This window comes from Callorhinchus milii, unplaced genomic scaffold (genome assembly GCF_018977255.1).
Source record: "Callorhinchus milii isolate IMCB2004 unplaced genomic scaffold, IMCB_Cmil_1.0 Scaffold4, whole genome shotgun sequence".
In the NCBI taxonomy this organism is placed as follows: Eukaryota; Metazoa; Chordata; class Chondrichthyes; order Chimaeriformes; family Callorhinchidae; genus Callorhinchus; species Callorhinchus milii.
The window spans coordinates 37,758,936-37,786,776 of record NW_024704745.1 but is presented as its reverse complement, the minus strand read 5'-3'; the positions used below and the strand labels follow the sequence as shown (position 1 = coordinate 37,786,776).

General features: G+C 39.1%; 1 protein-coding gene across 1 annotated transcript; it reads right to left on the bottom strand.

Annotated features, from left to right (window-relative positions):
• Positions 1–27,612, bottom strand: LOC103184519 (SLIT and NTRK-like family, member 6). The gene is given in 3 exon segments (XM_007902561.2): positions 1–1,724; positions 1,727–3,601; positions 27,592–27,612. Coding segments are annotated over 2 exon segments (2,535 nt in total). The 5' UTR covers positions 3,558–3,601; positions 27,592–27,612; the 3' UTR covers positions 1–1,020.
• Positions 27,613–27,841: the final 229 nt, after the last annotated feature.

Below are 27,841 nucleotides of genomic sequence, written 5' to 3'. Positions count from 1 at the left end.
CCTTGTCTTTATTTCAGCCAAAAGTTCAGTGCACATTTTCTTTTTTAACAAGAAAGGCACCCCGATTTTATTTGCAAAACTGTACAGAATAAATAGCTAACAGTAATTGTACACTTTCTTTTGTTTACTTATTGAAAAAATAAGTTGCAGAGCCCCATATTCTATTTTAAACAAACCATACCTTTCAACTTTTTGGTTTTATGTGCTTTTTTTCTGCAAGTGATGAAACTTTTTAGATTAGTTATTTAAAGATTTACAAGAAGTTTGTTTATTTTATATTAAAAATAGCAGTGAAAGTGTTCCCAAACTTAGTAATTGGGGAATGCTTAATAATACAGCCAATACAAGAGAAACATCACAAAGTGGTACAAGAGAACATGACACAGTATAAATATACAGTGCGCGGTCAAGTCTATGTCCGCTTTTTACAGTAGTTGTTTGAAATTCGCAGATCTGTGAGTACAGACTCCATAGTTTATAATTTAAAATAAAAGTACAGCAGCATCAGAAGATTGGATTGTCAAAAGTCATATAATACTCTCCTATATCAGATAGGGGAAATCGTATCATGAGACCGTGAGTGAAACCATGATAATTAAAATTAAGATAAGGCCTTTGAGTAAACCGTGCACACAAGCAGTGATCACACCTTCTGGTATTCCATTCAACCACCATTGATTCATATTTCAACATATTTACCCTACATTAATTACATCGTCTTTACAAGTTAAAAATGATCCAACTATTGCCTTTCAAAGCTTGGACTGTTGCACAGTTTTAGCTTGTGCGTTGAAACAAATTCTGTTGTGAATTACTGTACCTGTATCGGCTTTCTCAATGGCAGTTCATTTTTTTCTATTGTTCCCTGAGTTTAATAAGGATTACTGCTCTATTTAAATGCAGTTCTGTGGAAAAGGGAATCACTTGTAAAGGCACTAAGTCTTAGTACAGCAAGTGAGCTAATTTATCACAATATATGATGGGCAAGATAAAAATATTGTGTCCTTGAACAACTCATGGTTAGTTCAATGCTGACTGTTGTTCCAGTACCTCCAGATAATCCGGTTCAGTGTGTAGATTTGCTTTCAGCTCAAAGTATTCGTTTTTCATCTCTTCAACCATAACCTTTTTGGGTCTTGAATACATGATGGCTTCCATTAGTTTCAGCTCTTCGTGTCTTGATGGATAACGAACATCAACATCTGGCTGCAGTTGTGGAATATTTTTCCTCAGATATTCAGTAATTCCAATATGTTGAAGTTCTCTTTCTCGTTCGAGAATATTTTTGTACAAGGAACTGGGGTCAGCGAGGGGTNAAAAATCTGGATTCTGCTCTATTACACTGAATTTGATGTTGGAACCCCTGAGCATTGAGTCACTTTCTCTCTCCATGATACTTCTACGGGTCATTTTTGGGTCATCTTTGCTTTCGATGTCCAGTTCCACATTTCTAATGTTGTAAGGCCGGCTCCTACACACCGGACCCAATGGGCTAATCCTGTGCTGCTCATATATATTCATGTCTGGTCTTTCTTCAGTATGGTGAGTCATCTTGTGCCCATACATGCTGTATTGAACATGCAATGGACTGCAGTCCTGGACTTGAGCATTTTTTTGTTTTTTCTTGGATCTCCTCCGACGATGGAGCACCAGGACCACCAGTCCAGCTGCACTGAACACAATCAATATAAACACAACTAACATACTGAGGATCAAAACTGAAAGGGAACTGTGTCTGTGATGGAACTCAGCAGGCTGGAGGCTGTGCTGGTGGGCGTGGTAGTCAAACTCATGTGACTAAATGGAGTTGGGTGGATGGGGATGTTTAGCAAGCCAGGACACAGAAGTTCATTTTTTAACATTTTCAGATCTTTCTTGGCAAACTTTTCTGGGGATTCGCACATAATCTCACTTACAGTTATGTTTTTATTAAGCTTCTCCACCCATTGCCTTAAACTCACCAAGTCACAAGTGCAATCCCATGGATTGTCTTCCAAATCAATCTGTACCAAGAACTCGAGTTGATCCACAACATTACTCACAGGGAGATGCATGAAATGATTGTTTTTAATATTTAACCTTAGGAGGGGGACTCCAAAAAATATCTGTGGAGGCAGATTATGCAGCAAGTTATTATTCAAATACAAGACCTTGAGCTGTGGCATCACACTGAATGTTCCTGATAATATTTCCTTGATTATATTGTACTCAAGATATAAGTACTCAAGACGGTGGAGCCCAAAGAACATTTCTTTTGACAATTGTACAATGCTGTTCCCATTCAAATACATTTTGTGGAGATTGGTGAGGTTCATAAATGCGTTCTCTTCAATTTGTGATATTCGATTGTTCCCCAAATGTAGCAGCTCCAAGCTGCCATAATCTAGAAGTTCAGATCTCAACACAGATTGGATAAAGTTACCAGTCAAATAAAGCTTTAATGGATTTGGTGGACTGGGCACAAGATCTGACAAACTTTTAATGTTTTTTTCCTGACAATTCATCAGAAGTCCTGCGTTTGCATGGTTAATGCAGTGGCAAGTTGTTTGGCAGGGAGATTCTGGACGTGGTATAGGTGATGCAGTAATTTTGCCATCATCCTGTCCATCAGGTAGCAGTATGAATTCATCATCATGTTCAGGTTCTTTAACTGATTTATTAGAATTAGAGATTTCAATACGTCCCTCATCATTACCTGGGGTTACCACCAAGTGCTTTGATTCCTGGCTATCTTCGAAAATAGTGCCAGACCCAGTGGGGCAAACATAATTCATTGGTATTTTGGTTAAAATTTTGCCTTTCAGTTTAAATGGGTGCAGACATATAACATTTCCAATATCTGACTGGGGAGGCATGTTTTCCAACCAGGATCTCAATGCCAATAAATCACAGTCACATCTCCAAGGGTTATCCTCTAGCTGAAGTTCCATTATTCTTCCAATGTGCTCCAACAGACCAACGTATGGAAGGGATTCCAAGTGATTTCCTCGAAGGTCCAGATGGGTCAACGGTACAAAACGGAAGATGTTTGTGGGAAGCAATGGGATTGCATTGTCATTAAGAATGAGTACTTTGAGCCTATGGAGCTTGCTAAATGCCCCAGGCTCAATAATGTGGATTAAGTTATTGTTTGCTTGGAGGAATTCCAAATTATCTAGTCCTCGAAATGTACCCTCTCTAAGCACTTCCAAATAATTTCCATTTATATGCAGCCGTCTCAGAGAGCTGAGGCCAGTGAAAATCCCGGCTTCCAAGTCTTGCAGGTTATTCTTGCCCAAATGTAGTGACATTGCTTTATTGAAGTTAATGAAGTCATTATGATATAATATGCTCACAAAATTTTTTTGCAGGTTAAGATTGTAAGTACGCAGTCTTGGAGGTTTTATTTGAGAGATTTCAGTAATTTCCTTCTCTTGACAGTTTATGTGAAGCAAACCATCTCTTTCTTCACAGGAGCATAGATTCTCACATACTTCTTTGTCTGAAGTCTTTGGAGTATCCAGGTGCTGGGAGTTGGCTGTAACCAGCAATGCACTTAGAAGTATCCAGGTCAACATCTTCGCAGAAAAGCGTAGATAGGTTAAAGTTCACTGACTGTGATCTGTGAAAAAGGAAAACAATGCAAAAGATTTATAATGATGTTTTGTGAAAAAAGAAAAGAAATAGGCTTTCATGTAGTCCTATGGAGTCCTATAGCTCAGTGGCATTCACCTCGCAAGCGAAAGGACCTAGGTTTGATTCCCAGCAGAGTAAAACATTGGGCAAGCTTCCTTGCTCCACACGCCTCTGTTTACCTAGCAGTAAGTAGGAACCTGGTTGTTAGTCAATTGGCGGATTGCTTTTCCGTGGGCAGTAATTCCTTCAAAATAAATAAAAATTATTTGGTCACAACTGTTTATTGCTGTGTGCAAGTGGCTGCAGCATTTCACCCACAGAATATACGGTCAATTCACTTTACAACATATTCTGAGAAATGTTTTAAGATGTCTCCAAGACGTGATGAGGCACTATATCAAATGCAAGGAATATTATATTATTATTTATATTATTATTTAATACAAAAGAAAATATGTTAAATGTTAAACTGCATAACTTCACATTTTGACATTTATAACCGCTATAAAACAAAACTGCAAATCTTCAAGTCTAACATCAATCATTTTAATTTTAAAAAGTCAGTCCACCTTTAGTCTTAGTATTATAGTAATCTGTTTAAGACTAGCATCTTAATAAAACATTTTAGTTCAGATATAAGGGGCAAGCAGTAGTTTATCTATTGTGGTTGATGTTGTGCAAGCGTCAATGTAGAGATAAGTGCATAAGAATGCCTTAATTTCATTCAGTTTTTTAAAAAATTATCCACTAAACAAAAATGTAGCCTCGGTACATTAGATCACTGTATAGCTTCTAGCTCTAAATTTGATAACTGTCTTCTGCCAGCCTTCTTCTTCATGCTTACTTTCTCTAAGACTACCAACCATGCTCACTGTGCCCTTCTTTTCTCCACTATCTTTTGCCTCCCATCTTCCTCTCAATTGTTTCCAACTGTCCCAAAGGCTGAAGCAACACTGTGGGCAGCAGTGCAAATGACCTTGTTTCTCATCTATCAAACACAAGAATTTTTATTTTCTATCAGGAAGTAATTGTTTTAAATATTTAACAAATGTGCTGACCATTAGCTGCATATTCTTTTTTCCAAAATGTCCTGACATAAACAAGACATGTGATAGAATTTTGTGGTTCAAGAAATATTCAGCCATCAGTAAGCATCCCTATATAATTCAAACAAGTTGGGCATATGCTGTAAGTCTAACGTTTTAATGACTTATTTACTAAACCAAGCCATATTAATAGCTTCCTGAACATATTTCATTGTTTGACAATTCTGTGGGCGTAATTTTCATTATTGTCAAACTTCAATCTTAATAAGAAAAGTGATCTGCCAATTGATTAACAACCAGGTTCCCACTTACTGCTAGGTAAAAAGAGGCATGTGAGTAAGAAAACTTGCCCAATGTTTTGCCCGGCCGGGAATCAAACCCAGGTCCTTTCGCTTGCGAGGTGAATGCCACTGAGCTAAGGACTCCACAGCACTGCATGAAAGCCTATTTCTTTTCTTTTCTTATTTCTTATTCTTCTTAATAAGAAAAGTCCTCTGAGACGCCATCCAGCGTGGAAGGCGCTATATAAATCCAAGTTGTTGTTGTGTAATAATTATATACTAAATATCACAGAATTAAAGATTGATTGCATACTCCTGCATGCAAATTATACACTTCAATATGAATTACATTATTAGTTATAACTAATACGTTAGTTTACTACTAATAGTTTAATACTAATTAGTTATAACTCAACTCCACGACCACCGATGTCCTGACAGCCTGCCTGTCCGACATTGAGTCCTGGACGAGAGACAACTTTCTTCAGCTCAACGTGCGAAAAACCGAGGCCCTCCTGATTGGCTCACGTCAGCGCCTCCGCACCTCAGGCGCTGACAGCATCAGCATCCAAGGCTGCACTCTCCACCTCGCAAAGCCAGTCAGGAACCTCGGCGTTTTGTTCGACCCTGAGCTGTCCTTTCTCCCTCACATCCGCACCACAACTGGCACCGCCTTCCATCACCTCCGGAACATCGCCAGACTACGCCATTACCTCACCCCTCACGCTGCTGAAACTCTGGTCCACGCCTTTGTCACCTCAAGGCTGGACTATGGGAACTCTCTCCTCGCCGGCCTTCCCGCCACCTCCCTCCACAAGCTGCAGGTCATTCAGAACTCTGCAGCTCGTGTACTGTCCCGCACCAGGCTTCGGACCACATCACTCCCACCCTCGCTCGCCTCCACTGGCTCCCCATCCCCCAGAGGATTGATTTCAAGATCCTCATCCTCACCTACAAGGCCATTCACGGCCTTGCTCCCTCCTACCTCTCCGACCTACTATCCCCCTACTTACCTGCCCGTACCCTCTGTTCCTCTGGCTCCGGTCTGCTCCACGTCCCCCGCCCCAACCGCCCTACCATCGGTGGTCGGGCCTTCAGCCTCTCAGCCCCCAGGCTCTGGAACTCTATCCCCCAGTGCCTTCGCCTTGCCTCCTCCCTTTCCTCCTTCAAGGCCGGTCTCAAAACCTTTCTCTTTGACCGAGCCTTCAGCTCCCCTCTCGACTCTCTTCCCCCTCCTCGCTCCCTCCCTTCCCTCACCCTGACCATTTCCCCCCTGCTCGGGTCATGACCCAACTGTGCAGCGCCTTGGGACGTCCTCCTGACGTGAAAGGCGCTTTATAAATGGAATCTTGTTGTTGTTGTTGTTGTTGTATATGACACATACAGAATACTGTACCACTATTGGTGTATTGTAAATGTTCTTTTATTGATGCAAATTGTCCAGTAAATTTGACATCCCTATGGTACGAGTAACGTGCTGTGGCAATTTTATGCACAAGTGAAAGAACTCTCACAATACTCCATGTTAAATGTACTCTCAAATTATTTCTGGACTGCATCATGCATCAAAGACTGCTAAATGGTGATTAACTTGTAATACTGAACTTAATTTAAATTCTGAATTTGTTCAAATTCATCCAATTTATATTATTTAAGGGCAAAAAATATTTCAGGGAGCTTTGGCTTATTTAGGATTTGGCTTGTTAAACATTTATTTTATATAAACATTCCAATTGAAAATTCACCATCTTCAGCCTGAAAAAGGTAACGAAAATATATGAAACCACAAGCATCTGATCTGTACTGCAGTCACATGTAGGTATCTGAAAACTAACAAGCCCACGCTATTCAATGCTTTCAATGTTTCCGTGGAGGCCTGGCAATGAAAATACTTTTTCAGCAGTACTGCTTAAAACCAAATCAGATAGAAAGAAAAGGAGACTGAGATTGTAGGGAGCAATGAAAGAACCGAAGAAGCTACTCGTTAGATTTTCCCCTTGGCAGAGCAGTGCAAGTACTCTTTCCTTGCAAACTGTGATTTTCCAATCTCTTTCTCAAGTGCCATTTGTGTTGGTGCCAGATTTTGCATTAGCAGTAAATTTCAATAGCAAGGCTCGTATTCATCAATGAATACTTTAATTGTGGGTGGGGTGGGGGGGTATAAGTGACTGAGACAACTTGTTCCTAACATTTGAACAAGTCTCTTGAAAAATCTCGTGCAAACATATATTGCATATAACATACAGTGGGGAAAAAGTGAAGGGAAAAATAAAAGCTATTTGTGTGTTCCTCTGGTGCTGCTCGTATATTCAGAACTAATTGTTATGTTGTGTGGGTGTACAAGGTGAATGATGAGTGAGTTGTTGAACTGGGGTAGGTGATGTAACCAAATTAATTGTGTGCAATTGCATAGTTGTTCCAACTTTGCTCTGATTTCATTTTTGTTTCAATTCATAATTGTCCAACAAGCTTACTGAGAAATCCAATGCTTGGATTGCGATTATTATTGGCTGGAGTATTCATTTGATGGTTGTAAATAGGAATGGTACATTGGAATGTTTTTTTATGTGTGTTTGTCTGTTCATGTATTTATTAAAAGCAACCAATCAAGTGTGTCCAAATTAATGATCCACGTCTTTCTGCAAAATCAGTATCTTCTCTATTTTGTCTGTAAAATCAACCACTTCATTGTTCTGTTCCCAGATGACTTGGTCAAATTGCCTCCACATTTCCGAAGCTTGAATTAGCCTACGGCAAATCTATCTTCTAAAAATTGATACCTGAGAAAAAATATCTCCTTGTAGTTCTGTTCTTTGCTTCAACCTCATAAATAAAATCTATAAGACATTGATCTATTGATTCAATTGTTTCCAGCCCAATGTAATCTTATTTGCAATATTTCTTTACGACATCCCTTAATAAAGAATTGTGTCAGCATACCTATTGACCTATATAACTGCTCCAGGAATAGAATGTATTAGAGCATAGTTCTTGTTTGTTGAAGTAACAAAATGATAGAAATAGACGCAATACATTATGCTTCCAGTGTAAAAAGAATGTACTGTGGTCACTCCATCACAGATCACTGCACTCGAGCCATTATATTCTGTGTCATATTCAATTGCTGTTTTATGGATGTTTGTTATTATTCTACCAATCTAGAACATATGATTTCTAAGATATTGCTTTCTGGTAGTTATTAACATTACCTATGGAATGAAATTTGAGAAATATTCAATGCATTGATGTCAGGGTGTCTTGAAACTTTTTACATGTTGTTGCACATTATCAATAACACGCTTCAAAAGAGTGAAGCAAAGTAATTGATCATGAACAGGGCTGCAGGTTTGTCACAGTGGTAAAATATGTCACAGACACTAGAATATGTTTGTTTGTCCTTGACTTTTTTTTGTGTACCATGAATTTAATAAAAATGCATTGAAAATCTGAAGCCAGAGGAGAGAGATCATTGACGGGTTGATGACCAATAGAGAAACTCAGTCTTCCATGCTGGTCTCCCATGCTGCTAATAGTTGGGCAGCTTGGGGATGCAACTTCATCTGGTGTATATTTCATCAAGGGCATTGCTTGTCCTTTGCACTCCTGAAGTTGTCAACCATGTAAGAGGCAGTTCCTCCCCACTCTGCCACCAAAGAAAAAGTTTATTGGCTAGCGTAGGAAGTATTACATTTTCCTATTGGTTGTCTCCCCCACTTCTGCCACCTATGCATGACTTTGAACAACATTTCTCCCTAAATCCATGACTTTGGCTAAATTTACCATGTTTGCTTCGTGGTATTTGATAAAAAAGGCTGTGACAAATTTGCAGCCTCAATCATGAATAATCCTCTTTTTTTTATCCTATGTACATTCATCTTGCTGGATAAATGTGTCTTAAACATCAACATAAGAGAATCTCTATCTATCACATCCTATCGTTTTACACTAATAATTAAATAGATTCTTTACCCCAGCTCTCTTCCATTATCTCATTTAATAGCAGTGATCCAAGTAACCACACGTGGAGCCGTACTGTAACAAAGGTTCATGACTGTTAGCAACAATGGCATGAACAATGCAACATGCAATGTGATAATTACCATTGGTGATTAGTATCACATCAATGTCCAATTTTGTCAAAATATTTGAGCCCAAAGCCAGTACTGAACTTGTGGCCTTTGACTTTGCCATCTAGTACATCTGAGTGATGGTTCAGTCTGCTGGGGTGAAGTCCAATCGTGTCAATAGCAAAATCTGAGCTCTCTACCTGACCTTAATTTGTAAAAGGTTAAGTTTAAATTTGTTTCGACATCTTTTGGATATTCATTGAAATCATGAGTCTAATATATTAATTATCCATATATTCCTACCTGGCTAGAAAGGAATTATCAGTAAGACAAATGCAATAATAAGGTACAAAGCTGAATAGATCTTTCTTATTAAAGGTTACATATGTTTCAACTTTAACTTTATAAAAATCATTGATAGTTCAACAGTAGATTAACATGGACACAAACATCTGGTAAATCAGAAAATAAATAAGGCTCTCATGTATAGGATACATACTTCTCAAATTTAAAACAAGATAATCCAGCGAGGGGAACAGGGTGGAACAATAGTCCTTTCATTTTTGTATTTACTGTATATCCACCAAAGACTGTTAGGTTGAAAGATTGCTTTCTCTCTATTATTTATTACTGAAAAGTACAAGTTGCTTTATTGTCAATCTCTTCAATACTGTTCATAAGCTGGGAGTGTTTGATGTAGAAATGCAAATTGTCCAGCACTGACATCCCTCACTTTGATGAGATCAAAAATAATGACTACAAAATATAAATGTGCCTTAGACAAGCCCGTAACAAGGCACATGTTAATTGATGAAACCAGTATTTAGCTATTCTATGCTGGTAATTTAACTCCCTTTTAAGATTGCCTGCTGTGTTCCACTAGTTACATTGCACTTAACTAAAATTCATTGGATGCTCATAGCACAAATGTTGAAGTTTAATATCCATAACAATGAATAGAAAGAAAAACCTGCAAATGCTGTAAACCTGAAATAAAAACAAATATTAGGTTATATCTAAAAAGTTAACTTATTTTCTCATTCAGTGGCTGACCTATCTGCTGTAGATTTTCAGTATTTCTTTAATTTTGAGGATCAATGAATCTGAAATTTAATTGTCTGAATTGTAACGGAATTATTATTGATTTTGATTTAATGTCACTGAATACTATTCATGTAGGGAATATCCATGGAGGCTCCATGTTTACAAACTGATAAGAGACACATATACAAAGGCAAGGTATAACAAGTCTTTGGAAGCTTACTAAAAATAAAATTACTTGAAATTAAATGGAACTAAAAACGCATTTAAAAAAATGCTACGTAATACAAAATTTTGCACTCATCCTGGAGCTCCTGCACTAGAAATTCTTTAATCTCTATCTATCTTTTTAAAAAATCTATAAGAAACCAATTAGATTGCAGTGCATTAATTCATCGCTGTGTTGGTCCAAAAATATCCAGTCATTACATTTTACAGTAAATCCTGTGAAGCACTTTGTGCTGTTTTGCTGGCATAAGGCACCCACTATATCAATTGTAAGAAGGTTTACTATTGTGTTTTGTTTAAATGCAAACTTTGTTAATCCTATTTGTATCCATTCCAGATTTTTTTATAACTGCATATTGGTAATTCAAACATCTTCTCACACCTGCTGGCTGTTTTAAGAAAGAGGTTTTCAATAATTCTTCCACCAGTATTTTTCAATAATATTTTGTCTTGTAAATGGAAGTCAAAGAAATATGGCTACATTTGACAGCAGTAATAATATATAATAATAATCCTTTCATTTGTTATAGCGCTTTTCATGTCTTCTAGATGTCTCAAAGTGGTTCACAGAATATACTGTAAAGTGAATTGACTGCACATTTTGGGGCGAAATGTGCAGCCAATTGCACACAGCAGTGTCCCACAAAGTCTGGATTGAAGCGATCAATATATTATTGCCTTTTTCTTTTGAGAGATTATTATCAGGCATATGGAGTAAGGAAATTTGCCCAAAGCTTCACCCTGCCGGGAATCAAACCCAGGTCTCTCGTTTGCGAGACAAGTGCTCTAACCACTGAACTACAGGACTCCACATTTGTTCCAGTTAGTAAATTCTTATATAGATTTAAAGCAACAAGGACTAAGGGATAAGGACGTCAGGAATTGGAGTCATTCCTTTGGTTAATTGGGGCAACTTTGCCATTTTCCAGAGAACCGTTTTGTCAAGCAATGTAACTTGTAATGTAACTTCAAGCAATGTAATCCCCTCCTGCTCCATCTCCTCGGACTTCTCCTCCCTCCACTCCTCGCTCAACTTCTCCCTCCACATCAACTCCGCCACTCACATTCACGGCCACCCATTCAATTTGGTGATCACCCGGGGCCTCAGTGTCTCAGAGGTCACCATTACCGACAAGGCCATCTCTGATCAACACTTCATCTCCTTCACTACGTCCACCCCCCTCCCTACCTTCACCAGACCCACCACCATCTTCTACTGCCCTTGGAAGAAGTTACCCCCACAATCCCTAACCGTTGCCTTGGAGTCCTCTGAACTCCTCTCCCTCTGGCCTTCATCCCTCACTGACCCCTCTTCTGCTCTCATCCTCCTCCACAACACCCTCTCCTCCACACTCGACACGCTTGCCCCCATCACCTCCCGTACTGTCTCTTACTCTCGCTCCTCCCCCTGGTTCACCAATCACCTCCGCTCACTGAAGAACCAGGTGCGGGCCGCTGAACGCACCTGCCTCAAATCTGGCCTAACGGTCCACCAGCAAATCTGGCTGGACATCCTCAAAATTTACTGCTCCACTCTAGCCTCGGCGATTTCGTCCTTCTACCCCAGAATAATAATGGAGGCGAAGAACAACCCCAGGCTTCTGTTCTCCACGACATCCCGACTCCTCTGTCCCCCCCCACCATCCCGCGCAGGTCATCTCCTCCAACCTTCACTGCGAGGAGATGCTGGGTTTCCTTGAATCCAAAATCAAGGGAATCCGCTCCGCGGTCACTGCCCCTCCAACTTCCACCCACCCCCCACCCCTTCCCTCCCACACTCCGACTCTTACCCATAATCCCCTACACACCTTCGTACCCGTTTCCCCACCCTCTGTCACCAAACTCATCCTGTCCTTGAAACCCACCACCTGCTCCCCTGGACCCCATCCCCACTCCACTGCTTATCTCCCAACTCCACCTCCTTGCCCCACTTCTCACAGACACTATTAATCTGTCCCTCTCTGGTTCTGTTCCCATTCCCCTCAAAACTGCCACCATCACTCCCACATTGAAAAAACCCTCCCTTGATGCGTCGCAGCTATCAAGTTATCGGCCCATCTCCAAACTCCCCTTCCTGTCCAAGGTTCTCGAAAGAGTCGTCGCCTCCCAGCTGCGCGCTTTCCTCTCCACCCACTCACTTTTGGAACCCCTCCAGTCAGGTTTCCGTTCTGCCCATAGCACGGAAACCGCCCTAGTCAAGGTCACCAATGACACCTTGACCATCTGGACCAAGGCTCCCTCTGCCTCCTCGTACTCCTCGACCTATCGGCCGCATTCGATACGGTCGACCATCCTATCCTCCTCCACCGCCTGTCCTCCTACCTCAATAATAACATTAATAATAATAATAATCCTTGCACTTGATATAGCGCTTTTCACGTCGGGAGGACGTCCCAAAGCGCTTCACGGAACACACTGTGATGTGAATTGACTGTATATTTGTGGGCGAACGCGGCAGCCAATTGCGCACAGCAATGTCCCACAAACAGTCGTAGATTGAAAATGACCAATTTTATTATTGATTTAAACCTTCAAGGCCCTGTCCTTGAGTGGTTTAGGTCCTACCTCTCCCACTGTCTTCACTTTGTCTCTGCAAACGGCTTTTCCTCCAGCCCCCACACTGTCTCGTTCGGTGTCCCTCAGGGCTATGTCCTTGGTCCCCTCCTCTTCACCCTCTATATGCTCCCACTTGGTGACATTATCCGCAGACATGGGGTTAACTTCCACATGTATGCGGATTACACCCAACTCTACCTTTCCTCTTGTACCCTCAACTCCACGACCACCGATGTCCTGACAGCCTGCCTGTCCGACATCGAGTCCTGGACTAGAGACAACTTTCTTCAGCTCAATGTGTGCAAAACTGAGGCCCTCCTGATTGGCTCACGTCAGTGCCTCCGCACCTCAGGCGCTGACACCATCAGCATCCAAGGCTGCACTCTCCATCTCACAAAGCCAGTCAGGAACCTCGGTGTTCTGTTAGACCCTGAGCTGTCCTTTTTTCCCCACATCCGCGCCACAGCTGGCACTGCCTTCCACCACCTCCGGAACATCGCCAGACTACGGCACTACCTCACCCCTCACGCTGCTGAAACACTGGTCCACGCCGTTATCACCTCAAGGCTGGACTACGGGAACTCTCTCCTCGTCGGCCTTCCCGGCAGCTCCCTCCACAAGCTGCAGGTCATTCAGTACTCTGCAGCTCGTGTACTGTCCCGCACCAGGCTTCGCGACCACATCACTCCCACCCTCGCTCGCCTCCACTGGCTCCCCATCCCCCAGAGGATCGAATTCAACATCCTCATCCTCACCTACAAGGCCATTCACGGCCTTGCACCCTCCTACCTCTCCGACCTACTATCCCCCCACCTACCTGCCCATTTCCTCCGTTCCTCTGGCTCCAGTCTGCTCCACATCCCCCGCCCCAACTGCCCTACCATCAGTGGCCGGGCTTTCAGCCTCTCAGCCCCTAGGCTCTGGAGCTCTATCCCCCAGTGCCTTCGCCTTGCTTCCTCCCTTTCCTCCTTCAAGGCCGGTCTCAAGACCTTTCTCTTTGACCGTGCCTTCAGCTCTCCTCTCGACTCTCTACCCCCTCCTCGCTCCTTCCCTCCCCTCACCCTGACCATTTCCCCCCTGCTCAGGTCCCGACCCAACTGTCCAGCGCATTGGGACATCCTCCAGACGTGAAAGGCGCTCTATAAATGCAATCTTGTTGTTGTTGTAGAAAATGGGAATTAAGCGGAATGGAAGCTTATGTAGAATACAAACACAACAACAAATTACATTTGTTTGGAAGCTTTCACATCGGGTTAACATCCCAAAGGGCTGGACTTGTTGGGCGGAATGGCCTGATTCCATGCTGTAATGTTTTTTTTATCAGTTCTCTTTATCTGTCTAATCCAGTTTCCCTATTTTTCCATATATTTTATGCCAATTGACACAAGAAAAGTGAGCCCATGTGTGGGGGAGCAGATCAATCTAAATTAAGTAATCTTACATATTTCCACTAGTTAAATGATATATTATTTCATCACTGTGGAGGAACAATATTCCCGCTCCCCTTCCCCATGAAATAGAATTCAAAAACCACACCAAGAAGGGAAATAGAACACACTGGAGACAAAAATAAAGGTCAAGTACATTTTCAATTACACAATAATTGAAAATATATCTTTGGGGTATTTGGCTTTATTACAACCTTGCATATTAATTTTGAATATAAAATTCACTGAAAAGAAAATACACTTTTTCCTTTCTATATATATATATTAGCTTGGGTCACTACTAAAACAATATCTGCCACAGCAAAATAGTCCTGAAAGACATTGTTCCATTTTTTCCAACAGTGTCTGATATTTTACCATGATCTGGGTTCTTAAAATAATTCAGACTGTTCTATTTACAGAATTACAAAGTATGACCTGCCAAGTTTTAGTAGGACCAGTTACTTGAAGGATTTCAATTAAGGTGGTTCTCAAACCCAGAAGCTATCTCAGCTCTACAAGAAATGTCTTTTGGAGAATCTGCTCCATCAACTTGCCCAGCCTAACTGCAAACTATTCCGGAGACTGCCAGGGGATATTATAATCCTGATATTTCGTTTTGCACCTTTCAGGTAGGGAGGAGTTCTCAAAACGCTTCATACGATATACAGTAAAGTGTATTGACTGTGTATTTGTTGGTGAACGAGACAGCCAATTTACACACTGCAATATCCTACAAACAGTCATGAAATTAACAAATTATTTTAGCTGGGCAATTGTTGGCCAGGACACAATGAGAAACTTCCTTCTCTTTTTCAAAAGTGCCATAGGATCCTTAGCGTTCTCTTAAACAAGTAGCTAGGGTCTTAGTTTAACAGAGGACAATAACTCCAATGATGCAGAGCTTCCCCAGCACTGAACTGGAGTGTCAGCCACAGGACAGGATGGTGCTAGAGCTGTCCAGGGCCAGCACTTCACTGACATGTTCCATGTTTTTGCAGAATATGTGTATCCAGGCATGATACCTGTTCTGTTGAGGACACCTTCTGCATTACAAATTTAGCTCTCAGACATATCTACACCTCCGGGTGACCCTGAAGACCCTATAGACCCTGATAGCATAAAGGGGAGAGCAACAGCTGAACCAACTGAGCTATTCAAGATGTTGCAATCCCTCCAATTTGTGTACAACTATAACTTGTGGGCAACTGTAGCAACAAATGAAGGGTTATAGTGTGGACTCTGCTTTTCTGGATGGTACATCTTTGGAGATTGATCTTTGTTCCTCTCCTGACTTATCTGTGAAGACAAGAAGGGTCCATCATTTTTTTTCAAATTCAGAGACTGCAGAATTCAAGTTTAGCACAAGAGTTAAGACACAAGACTTGCTTTTATGAATACAAACTCACACCGGCAAGCAAATGTAGAATTACTGCTTGAAAACATTTCTCTGTTGGATAATTACAAAAAGATTTTAGTTAAAACTTACCAGGCATTTCTATTCTGAGGAGGTGGTGTCTTCTTTCTCCAAAGATTCTAAGTGTTTAAGAACTCATGCCAACAAAATTTCTATATTGATAATTTGCAGCTCTTTATTTATGATCCATAACATTGTTGCAATCAGGCTTCATTGTGTTCACTCTATTCACTTTGTTACTCTGGCATTGTATGGTGAGGCCACATCATGAATGCAATTTTTCAGTTCATAAACTTACAGTCCATTTGATTTTATACTTCCAGAATACCTATCTTACCATTGTAGGCTCAATCCATTTCTTAAATGGTTCCAGCGTCCCAGCTTCTTTCACTCTCCCTGGTAATTCATTCCAGCTGTAGGTTATCTGGGCATTTCTCTTAGCTCATTCATCCAACATAGGATCAGCATATTAAACACCTGTATCATTTCCCACCATAGATGGACAATGATATAGATGTTTAATATATTGAGGTACAGATAAAGGAAATGCAAGCAGACTATTTCATTTGGTTATCTAGTGATCCGGTGATATGAAAAGAACCATTTTCTCTCCTGGATATATGGAATCAATTCCTGGGTAAAGCAGTTAATATTTTAATAATACTTGCATTTGATATTATGCCTTTCACATCCAGAGAATATCTCAAAACCGACACAGGATGTTTGCTGTAATACATAGTGACTGTGTATATTGTATGTGAATGCAGCAGCTAATTTGCACAAAGCAATATCCCACATACATCTATGACGTGAATGATCACTTCTAACTTGGAGATTGTTGGCCAGGAAATCTAGGGATACTCCACTCTCTCTTCATATATTGCCATGGGATTTTTAATGTGCACAGGCAGATGTGACCTTGGCTTAATGTCTCATCTGAAGGATAGCACCTCCAACACTGCCAATGTGGGCAAGGACCCAAAACATTCTGACTTGGAGGCGAGAGAGCTACCGACTGAGCCAGGCTTGAATGTACGTTATTTCCCTTAAAAATAATCTGTAAAGAAACATTATAATTTTGATCACTGAATAAAATATCTGATGAGGTAAGGAATTAAAGTTTCTAGGAATATAGGTTATAGTTATAGAAATATTAATAGACATATTCCATCAGTGTAATGATTCATACTGCTGGGACTGGTGAAAGGCAGTTGAACAGAGTTGAAGATGGATAGAATGTCTGAGTTCTTCTTTATCACCTTTAAGGCTTTTGGGAGAATGTGTTGGACACTGAAATGCAAAGGTTCATGAATGGGACATACAATTTTGCATAGACTGTGGAAAGGGTTAAACAGCCTGTTCTGATTTCAAATCTTCCTGTGTACTGTTTGAAACCTCGTTGATGTTACATGTAACCATAGTTCAGGCCTTCTTGTGTTTTTCTGTGGTTCAGAAAACAGATGTTGCAGAAAAATAGCATTTTTATTGCTGTGGAATTGTCTCATCAAAATAAACAATTTAGTTTCTGACTTAAGTGTCACTTTACAATATTACTTTCACGAGCACAGGTCAAGTAATTTATTTCCGCTTGATGAGGCTGTACATCTGAATAATTTCAATTAACTGCTGATTGGATATGTTAACTTACTGCTGGTAGTTAATAATTATGCTGTGAATTGCAGCATGAAACAGTCCTAGCAGGGTGGGAATCAGACCAACAACTGTAGGCTAACTGTCCAAAGTGCCTTTGCTTTAGCAAACTAAATAATGTGTAGAATTATCATTAGATCTCCTCAACCGGTATAAAAAATCCTGCTAGCTACTTGATTTCATGGAATCAAGGTTAAAAAAATGACACTTATTACATGTATTCTGTAGCAAGATTGTTTCATTTGTATGCTCTCTCCTCCAAGCTTAGGTTCTCAATTAGCTTTGTGAAGTGCTTTGAGATGTCTTCTTAGAAGGTGCTATTAGAAATGTAAATTGTTTTTGCTTTAGTTTATATTACTTTGAGCTTTACTTCAGCTATATTCATTGTCACAAATGATAGCACATTTTATTTTAACTTTTGTACACATTTACACAGAGATGTATATTTTTGGACAGAAATCTATATTTGAACAAGCATAATCTACAGGTTTTATTCTATAACAATAAGCGGTAGTTGTGCTGCTCAGTCAAGTGATTGTTTACATCAAGGAAAAAATAAAACACATGTGAATTGTCAGTTGACATCTGGCATAGCATTCTGAAATTTATAAAACCTCAGATACTTTTATCTTTTCATAAGATATTAGTAATTTTTGTATTTGATAAAGCGTCTTATAATAATAATCCTTGCAATTGATATAGTGCCTTATCGTGTCATCGAGACATCTCAAAGTGCTTCACAGAATATACTGTAAAGTGTAGTAATTGTGTATTTTGTGGTTGAAATACAGCCAATTGCGCAAAGCAATGTCCCACAAACAGTTGTGGATTGAGTGACCAAATTACTATTATTTTGGATGGATTATTATCCCCAGACAGCGATCCGCCAGTCGAATAACAACCAGGTTCCTACTTACTGCTAGTTAAACAGAGGCATGTGGAGTAAGATAACTTGTCTTTCCAATCAGGTATGAAAATAGAAAGATCAGTCAGGTACAGTGAGATGCAGATGAAACAACTCCCAGATGCTCACTGCCCTTTTTATATGTATGTAATATATATAGACCATCAAAACAGGGATCCAGTGCTCCAGGTCTAATTCTTTCTCAAATGCCAGTTGATACAACAATGATGAGTTTCTTATTCTGTACCAAGCCAAGGAACTGATTTTTTGCACATATCTATTTTTGTAAAATATTCATGGAAATAAAAGCAACAATTACAGTGAAAAGCTGAATTGAACAGAATGCTGCAGCTTCCAGATTTCCAATCAAACCAAATACACAGAAGCACTTCTCACAGAATAATTCCTGCTGTGTTCACTTATACATAGAAATAATCTAACACTCCTCTGTTTGTCATTGATAACCCTCAATACTTGTCATAAATACCCTTACAATACATAATGCGGCATAATGCATCTGGTCCAGTAAATTAGTAGTGATGATCTTATCACTTTTTTTTAAAACATACAATATTATAAATAGTATCATAAAAAGAATAAGCAGCCAGGGTGGAGATGAAACATATTACTCAATCTTGGCACCAGACAGTGCTCAGTTACTGCTTGAGCTGCATTAAATTCCATAAATTCATCAGCACCTTTATGAGTTTCTGACAAATTTATAGAATTTAAACTGCCTAATAACTCTTCCTCCAGAATGTGTCTCCTGCAATGAATCTCATCTCACTGAACAGTCCGTATGTAATAGTGTTTTTCTAATCCTGTCCGTCATTAGTAGGTGAAGGTTAAGCAGCAAAAGCCTATGTTTCCACTCAATCCAAAGAATTACAAGTTTAATCTGCCTTAGTAATGTTGAGCAGCACACACGTGAATGAAGTGAAAAGACATGAAATGTTACCAGATTTCATGCAGATCTCTAATGTGACTGAGTGCTGTGGTAATTACAAAAATTATAGTGAAATGGTGAAAAATGTAAGACACCCAGATTTAAGATATTTTCTCACCTGCTTTATCCTCTTATTTTGTGCTTTGCAGTGTCGAGGAAAGTGAACATTTAACCTGTTCCAAGCCTTCCAAACCACCTCTTAGACGTAAACACAATCACTGCACTTTGCTATATATCCTGTGAAGCACTTTGGTATATCCTCCTGAATTGAAAGACTCTATACCAATGCTGGCCAATCCAAGTGGCCCTCGGATCTGTGAAGAAGCAGTCCCCTGAATATTCGCACTCGTCTAGTCAAATCCGTATTCAATCAGCAGTCTGTTTCCAGGTTTTTCTTGATTGAAAACTATAGCATAAATCAAGAAATATTCAATGAAGAAAATGTACGTTGTTGGCTGACCAAAAACGATAGCCACAATGCTCTATACCAAACATAACTATTATTCTTATTGCAAATTATATTCCATTCATTATTTTACTCCTTTCTTTGTGGGGAATGGATGGCTCTCATTCAGCACAGCAGATAGGGAGAACAACACTACTGAGAACTGTGAACACAAGCTTACATCAATCCAATGCCGTGTACTGCTGTGCCAATGCTGACTATGCCATCCAGAATTATTTATTAAATCATGCAATCAAACTAATCTGAATTTACGTGTCATTGTCAACATTAAATCCATAGATACTATTAAATAAAATGTACTTTAATTCAATAAGCAATCCAGGTTAAAACCAGGTACATCTGCCTCCCATAAATTTAAAAGAAAAGCACAATACAGCATTATATAAAAATGTAAGCACCCAAGATGGAGATTTAAAGATGTAACAATTTTAACACCAGCCAATAGTTTAATTAACTGTTTGAGCTTTCATCTCATGACACTTACAATGCCATCCGGATCTTGCTGACTTATGGAATCCGTCTTCCAAAACGATGGAAGTACACACATTTCTCGTGTGTCAGCTAATGACTAATTCAAAGTATGAATATTTGGTCGTGTGGAGTATCCATTAATGAATGAGTTGAAGTAATAATCACTTTGTAAACCACTGTTATCCAATCCCAAAATGCGCTTATGAATTTTTTTTCTGTTTGAAGCACACATCATCAAAATCACTACATTTAGCAGCAGGAGAATATATATATATATATGTTATGGAGACAAACCAGAAGGATAACAATGAATAACTCTTGCAGAGAGCTAACACAAGTACTATAGGCCGAATGATCCCTTCAGTGCTGTAAATTACTATTGTTCATCCTATTGTTGCATAAAGAGAGATAAAGGGATAGAATCTCAATTAATTCCAGAATATATTTGAACAAAACGTTCAGAATATTCATCCACAAAATATAGAGTCAATTCACTTTACAGTATATTCTGTGAAGCACTTTGAGACATGATAAGGCGCTATATCAAATGCAAGGATTATTATTATTATTATTCATCCCTGTATCACCATTATTCAAACCTGTCCTCCTTCTCACTACATCTTCCTCCTCTCTGCCCCAGTAATTTTTATTTTTAACCCTCCTTCAATGACTCATGCAATTGTGTAGGTGTACAAGCAATTTTCAAGGATGATCACAAAACCATTATACAAGATAGTATATTATTGTATCATTCTCACTGGTATCAGACGTTTGCAGTGTGTCAAAGCATGCATAGAAAGCATTTAAAAAATTTCAATGTGATCTGTGCCTGGCTAACTGACCAGTGGAGAAACAATGCATATTAATTTGCTGTGAAATGTAGACAGTGATTTTTCACATTGCACATTTTCCTGTTCCAGATAAATATTACTCTGTGGTAAAGAAGATACTGAAATATAATGGAATCATCATATTCCACACATATTACAATTTTGAATTGAATGGTTTCCTGCAATTAAATAACAATGACTAATTCAAAGCATGACTATTTGGTTACAGAATTGTCAATAATAAGGCACCTACTGAAAACTTATTTGAAAGCTAACATTCCAGTGGATTTATATAGCCATGGTAAATATTTTCCTTTTCCTTTACGAAATAAAGAAAATCTTCGAACTATATCTTTTCAAGGCAAGTGTTTAAGGTCAGCTACAGTGCATCATTAACTAATACAGTAGCTTGACTTGATGTTTATCACCCTACGGTCAACATTGATAACTCTCTAAACTCCTGGATATCAAAACTCATTCATGATCGTTAATTTCTTTGTGGAAATATTGATCACTCTTGATTATGACATTATATTTACATTTCTAACACAAACATTGGCCAACTTTTGCTGTTCCACATGCCTCTGTTTACCTAGCAGTAAGTAGGAACCTGTTACTCGATTGGTGGATCGCTTTTCTGGGGGTTATAATCCCTTCAAAAAATCAATAATGATAATTTTGTCACTCAATCCATAACTGTTTGTGGGACGCTGCTGTGCACAATTAGCTGCCGTGTTTCGCCCACAAATATACAGTCAATTCACTTTATAGTATATTCTGTGAAGCGCTTTGAGACATCTCAAATAAGTGATAAGGCGGTATATCAAATGCAAGGATGAGTAGTATTATTATTAACAATGCAGGCTAATATTCTCCTTTTGTGCTTCTACTAGAAGCATTCCCCTCATATTTTACTTCATCCAAATGATCATTATGCACATGTCCTCCAAGAAATATCGGCCAGCTATTTGACATGAACGAAGGTGAGTCTGATCCCACCCACTAACATCCAAACACAAGCATTTCTATACAATCCATCGGATTATAATGAGGAACAGTTTCCTCTCAACAACCCAGAACACTGAGGCTAATTGTGGTGGTTCTATTACCACTTTGGTTGATTCCAGCTAACTCCTTACAGACTAAGGATCAAACCTTGGTTTTACATTACATATTTAAAAAGAGCATTAATATTGTAGAATCACATCCTGAAGCAATTCTCTAATGCTAACTACCAGTACCCTTGATTTAGAAACCATCTAATTACATTCCAAAGAATATTCTGTTAACAGATTAAATTCAGAAAACATCACACACACAAGATTACTGTATGAGACCATTTCTTTGGGACCAGCATTCTCCTCAACGGTTGTTTTGGTACCCATATAAAGGGTAGATGGAGCTTCAGCTGCTAAAGCTAAAGACAACTATGTTTTATTGGCACCTCTATAAATAATAATGTGCAAAATGAGGCTTAAAATTGGAGGCTCAGATTGCATTGATACTATTGGTGTTTTCCATGTGCAATTATCCAATTGAACTTTGTCAATGCCATCTCCAGAGACAAAGTTAATATAAAAGAAAAAAAGATGTTTGCCAATTTTCTTCCCTTCTGTTTTTTCAAACCAATGACACTTGCTGGGGTAAGGTACTATGGCCACTAACAGGCCTCTGGTACTTTGCCATACACAATTATTCATGTGTGAGCTCACACAGAAAGCGTCAGTAGGCTACTTGAACTTGGGGCATCACAGCTAATCCCTCGACGGTCCTCAGCTGATTTCCACACACATATAATTTTTAGCCAAGGTCAGTTGGAAACAATCAGGAATAAGTTTGCAGCTGATTTCCTCATCATCATTTCTTTCTCCTGTAATTTGGCCACTAGAATAAACAGAATATATGATATCTTTATGCAATTATATACAGGAAATAAATATTGCAATTTATTTTTTATGAACTCCCAAATAATTAGAATTGTTGCTCTCTGTTTTGATCCAAATAAATTTAAACTATGGTTGCTGTTAAATGTATTGAAAGTTATAAATTATTATTAATAATGTTTTTTGCTGCACAAATTACCATTTTAGCCTGAAGCTGGAACAATGTCCTTTAAGTTTGGTTAAAATGGTTTGAAACTAGTTTCTGCAGCAATACTTACAATAAGAGTCACATTCCAAAATTATTTTCCAGATGCGATTTGTATGGGTTACGTTTGCATAAATCAGCTTTATTCTCTTCAACATATAACATTCCAAAAAAGACTGGAAAAATTGACATGTAATGTCTCCCAGAAAACAACCACATTAAAAAATAATACATAGCTATATGTCCGTACTTCTCTAGACTGAACTAGCTAGACTGGGTATGTTCAGCAAGCTTTACTCCATATCTGTTGCGTATTGCGATCCATAAATTGGCTGCCGCATTCACCTAGAAATACAGTCACTATACTTTACAGTAAAATCCTGTGAAGCACTTTGTGATGCCTTGCCGCCATGATGAGATCTTATATCAAATGCAAGGATTATTATTATTTATTTATTTAAATGCCATAGAATCTTTTCTTTATTCTCCTTTCTCTTACAGATCAACTCTGACAATGAAGTGCTCACCCAGCACAGCATTGGAGAGTTAGCTGAGACTAGGAGTTCGAAGTCCAGGGGGCTTGAATCATAGAATCATAGAATTATACACCACAGAAGGAGCCATTCGTCCCATCGTTTCTGTGGCGGCTCTTTTAAAAGAGCTATCCAATTCAATCCCACTCCCTCGCTCTCTCCCCACAGCCCTGCAAACTTGTCCTCCCCAGAATCACATCTGTCTGACTCAGAGGTGAAAGTGCACCAATTTGAGCCAGGTAATACCTTGTCAGCAAGCTTTACTTAATTTTATTCAAAATTATCACACAATTTAAACATTAGAATCTAGCCTGAACCTGGATCATTTTGTTTCCATGTTCTCAAACCACATCACCTTGTGTTTAAGTACCCAGCTCCATAGATAAAAGAACAAAAGATTATTTCCCAATTCCTGCCCAAATCGATTGAGTCTTCATAGACTGCAGGCTTCAAACTGAATCATTAAATCATAACGTCAGCCTTTGAAAACAGTCAAGCAGTTTTGTATGAACTTTAGTATTTACTACATAAATTTGTAAAGAAATTCAATACTCATTTATTTCTGCCTTACACTTGGGCATTGTGAAATGATCAACAAGATTATATGCACCACATGTGGGTAGTGGAATACTCCTTAAACAGGCATCGCCTTCCTAAATTAGTTATCTTGCTAACCTATGACTGAGATAAATGCTCAACAATAAGTTTAACATTCTTTTATTGATATGCTTCTCTTTTTCACTAAAGGCAAAGTACTGCAGATACTGAAAATCTGGTATAAACACAGAAGTCACTGGGGACATGCAGCAGGTCAGGCAAATTAGTGCATATTTTAGGTTTTCTTAACGTTTCAGTCCTGAAATCTTAACTCATTTTCTCTCTCCTTGGATGCTGCCTGACCTGCTGTGTGTCCCCAGTGACTTCTCTTTTTCACTTTTGTCTTTGATTTCACCCGGCTGATAAACCCACTGAAAACCTGTTGCTTTTCTGATACTGCAGAATATTTGAATTCATCCAGAAAAAAATGTATTTTGATGGAAGCATTAATATGCTTATAGCTTTGAAGAATATTAAGGATTTATTTAACATTGGTGCTAACAACATTGCTTTCGCTTTAACATTTGCCACACACCAGCGACTGGCTTCTAGGATGTAATGGCATGGCTCTTCTTTGGTGAGGAGGTGGTTTGGGTGGCGACTGCAATCATAACCCAATGTTTTAACATGGAGTTAGCTTTACACTCAAGTTGAAAGATTCATAAATTAATACAGGATGCTCCTCGTGTTACAGTAACACACCCTATTTTTCAGTAATATGTGTAATTTTAGACGCTTGCTGATTTCACGCCTCTTTGTCGGGATGTATTTCTAGAGTTGCTAAGAACCTTCTGATAGCTCACTCAAGTAACCATTCTTCATAAATAAATAATCCTTGCACTTAATATTGAAGCTTTTCATGTCAAACCTTCAATGGATCATAAGTGATTATATAGTTGTGGCTGCATGTGATACACACTTTGCACACAGTAATATTTTACAAACAGCCATGAAGTGAATGATCAATTACATCTGGAGGACTTTTTGTCAGGACACCAGAGGAAACTCCCTTCTCTTTCTGGATAGTATCATTGGGATTTTATCATCCATCTAAACAGACCGATGGGACCTTGCCTTAAAGTTTCATCTCAAGAATGTGTTTAGGCTAGACAGTGGGTTATTTAACGATAGTGAAATTATGACTGAGCTCAATCTTGTCCTTAGCTAACAATCACCTCCAGCATTTCCCATCAGAGATGACTGACTGAGATTGGGAGGTGTAACTTACTCTAATCAGATAAAGCATCCCAACTTCTAGTCTTTCTGCAATTACCATAGACCTAGCAATAAAACCTGTGTCATTCTGTGTGGCCTAGTGCTACACCAACAGCTGCAACACCATTAAGTTAGGGTATTCCAAATGATGCTGATTCTTGGCATTTTACACAATGAGTCCCTTTTTCCCCAAATCGAAAGAGCCTGAAAATGTTATTTAAATATGTGCATTTTCATCTGCTTTGCAAGGCTTTTGTTTTGAAAGAGTCAGATTGTGATTAGTTGGTGATTTCTCCAGTTAAGTAGAAGACACGGAGAGCTTGGTGTTAACTCAGGGGCTGAGTAAGCTTTGGCCACTTGAGAAAATATATCTTCAGAGAAGATACAGCTGAGCCACAGCTAAATGGGCAAAATATAAGTTCAATAAGAGTGTGGTTGAGGGGGAAGGCAGCAAATGGCCAAGGTCCAACTGTCTTAATCATCTTACTTCATTAAGATTGATAAATGAGTAACATGGACCCCATCTAAACAGAATTGGGATCCAATTTGCTGGAGAGCTCCCAAAATGATATTCATATATATGTGTACGTATTGTATGTCTGTATGACTATAGGAAAGGCATAAAATAAGATCCCAAAATATTCATTAGCCAAATCCATATATGAGCAATAAGGATTATTATTATATAATATATAGTATATATGTGTATTGGTGTATTGGTATATATCGGTATTGCTCATATATGGATTTGACTAATGAATATTTTGGAATCAGCCATGGTACAGCTGTCATGATGAATGAAAGGCTGTCAAGAGGCAAAGGCAAAGACTGTGTTGCCAATTCTGATGTATTGCACAGTATTCCATTATCCAACACTGGCGAAGGTTGGAATGAACAAAGAATGCGGACTTTCAATACGGACTTTTCAATACGATAATTGCACTGGCTTTAGGGGATTAAGCCAGAGGCCGCTTCAAATTCATTTCATGCAAAAACAATTGTAAAATTCCTATTGAAACAGCCAGAGCCTTTGGGGACGGTAAAGCTTTGCATCAGATCACTATCTGAATGAATTTGCCATTCTAATCCATCATTAGTTAAATAATGAGCAGGTCATGTATGATCCTGAGTCTGGTTCGGACACGACTCAGATCGTTGTATTGATCTTATACCCTCTCCAACCCCTCTCACCGTGTCCAATTGCAAACATTGAATGTTGATAATTGGTATCAACCCTGAATCCACCTCTTTCCTCCCCACACAACCAACAATGCCAAAACATTCTCGCCAGATTTGGGACATGACCGGTGTCTTGAAAATGAACCGCATGACTGTGCTTCAGAAACAAATATCAACCCTGGGCATGTTCACTTTTAAAAATCTATCTTGCCTATACGCTTTGCTGCATCACTGAGCACAAGGTGCAGTACCTCACACATGGCACGTTGCCAACTGCACTGTTCACACTTGTTTTACGATGTTGTAAAGGGGAACATACTGAACATGGAACTACAATGTATGTCAACATCGCGCACAAAACACACACTTTTCAAAATAAGGTTGATTGCAAGTATTTAATACTTAAACTGAATCCTTTTGCATCGCTCCCTGAGAACCGCAGCATTTCACTTATTGTTCATTGGGATGAAACATACTGTATTGGTTTAATCTTCCCCTTCAGAGATGTTGGTTATGTTTCTTTTCAGCAGGAGCTTTACGATTGTTTTTGCATTAAAAATTAAAGGGACTTGAAGAGGACTCAGATTACTAAATAAGAGTTGGATAAAGAAACCCAGTTATACAGTTATATACAGTTATACAGAAGATGGTGATACACTGTTTTCAAAACCATGCAACTTCTTTCAAACGTATAATCTGTGTTTTTTTAAATAAAACTCTTTGCTCTAGAATAACATGCCCAATCTCGCAGGATTAAAAAAAAAGTTTTTTTTTTAAAATCAGGTCTGATAAAAACGCAATGCTTTGGGAAATTAATCAGCTTTAAAATGAAAGCTTGACTAATGTGGCAACAGACGGCAGATGTGCAGCTTGCTGGACTGCAGAGGTATAACACCAGTGGGACAGCCCTGCGATCCAAAAATAAACACCAGTAGTTAAAAGAAAACTGAAACCCACACACATTCTCTTCCACACTGTCTGGAAAACAGAATTGCATTCCCTGATCTTATACCCTCTCCAGCCTTCTTACTCACCTGCACAGCAGAGAGCCCACGGTTTGATGCCCACCTTATTAATAACGCAGACAGATGAAAGTAAAGTTCCTGCTACTTTGCTCTGAAACAAAATCAAACGTCGCATCTGATCAAGATTGCAAGTTTTTTCAGCAGGTCCGGATTTGCATTGGCGACGTCTCGAAGCAAAATAAAACATGCAGTGACTTGTTTTTTTTAAAAAAAACATATATATGTATTTCTGAGTACAAGTTGGGCTGCAAAGGATGAT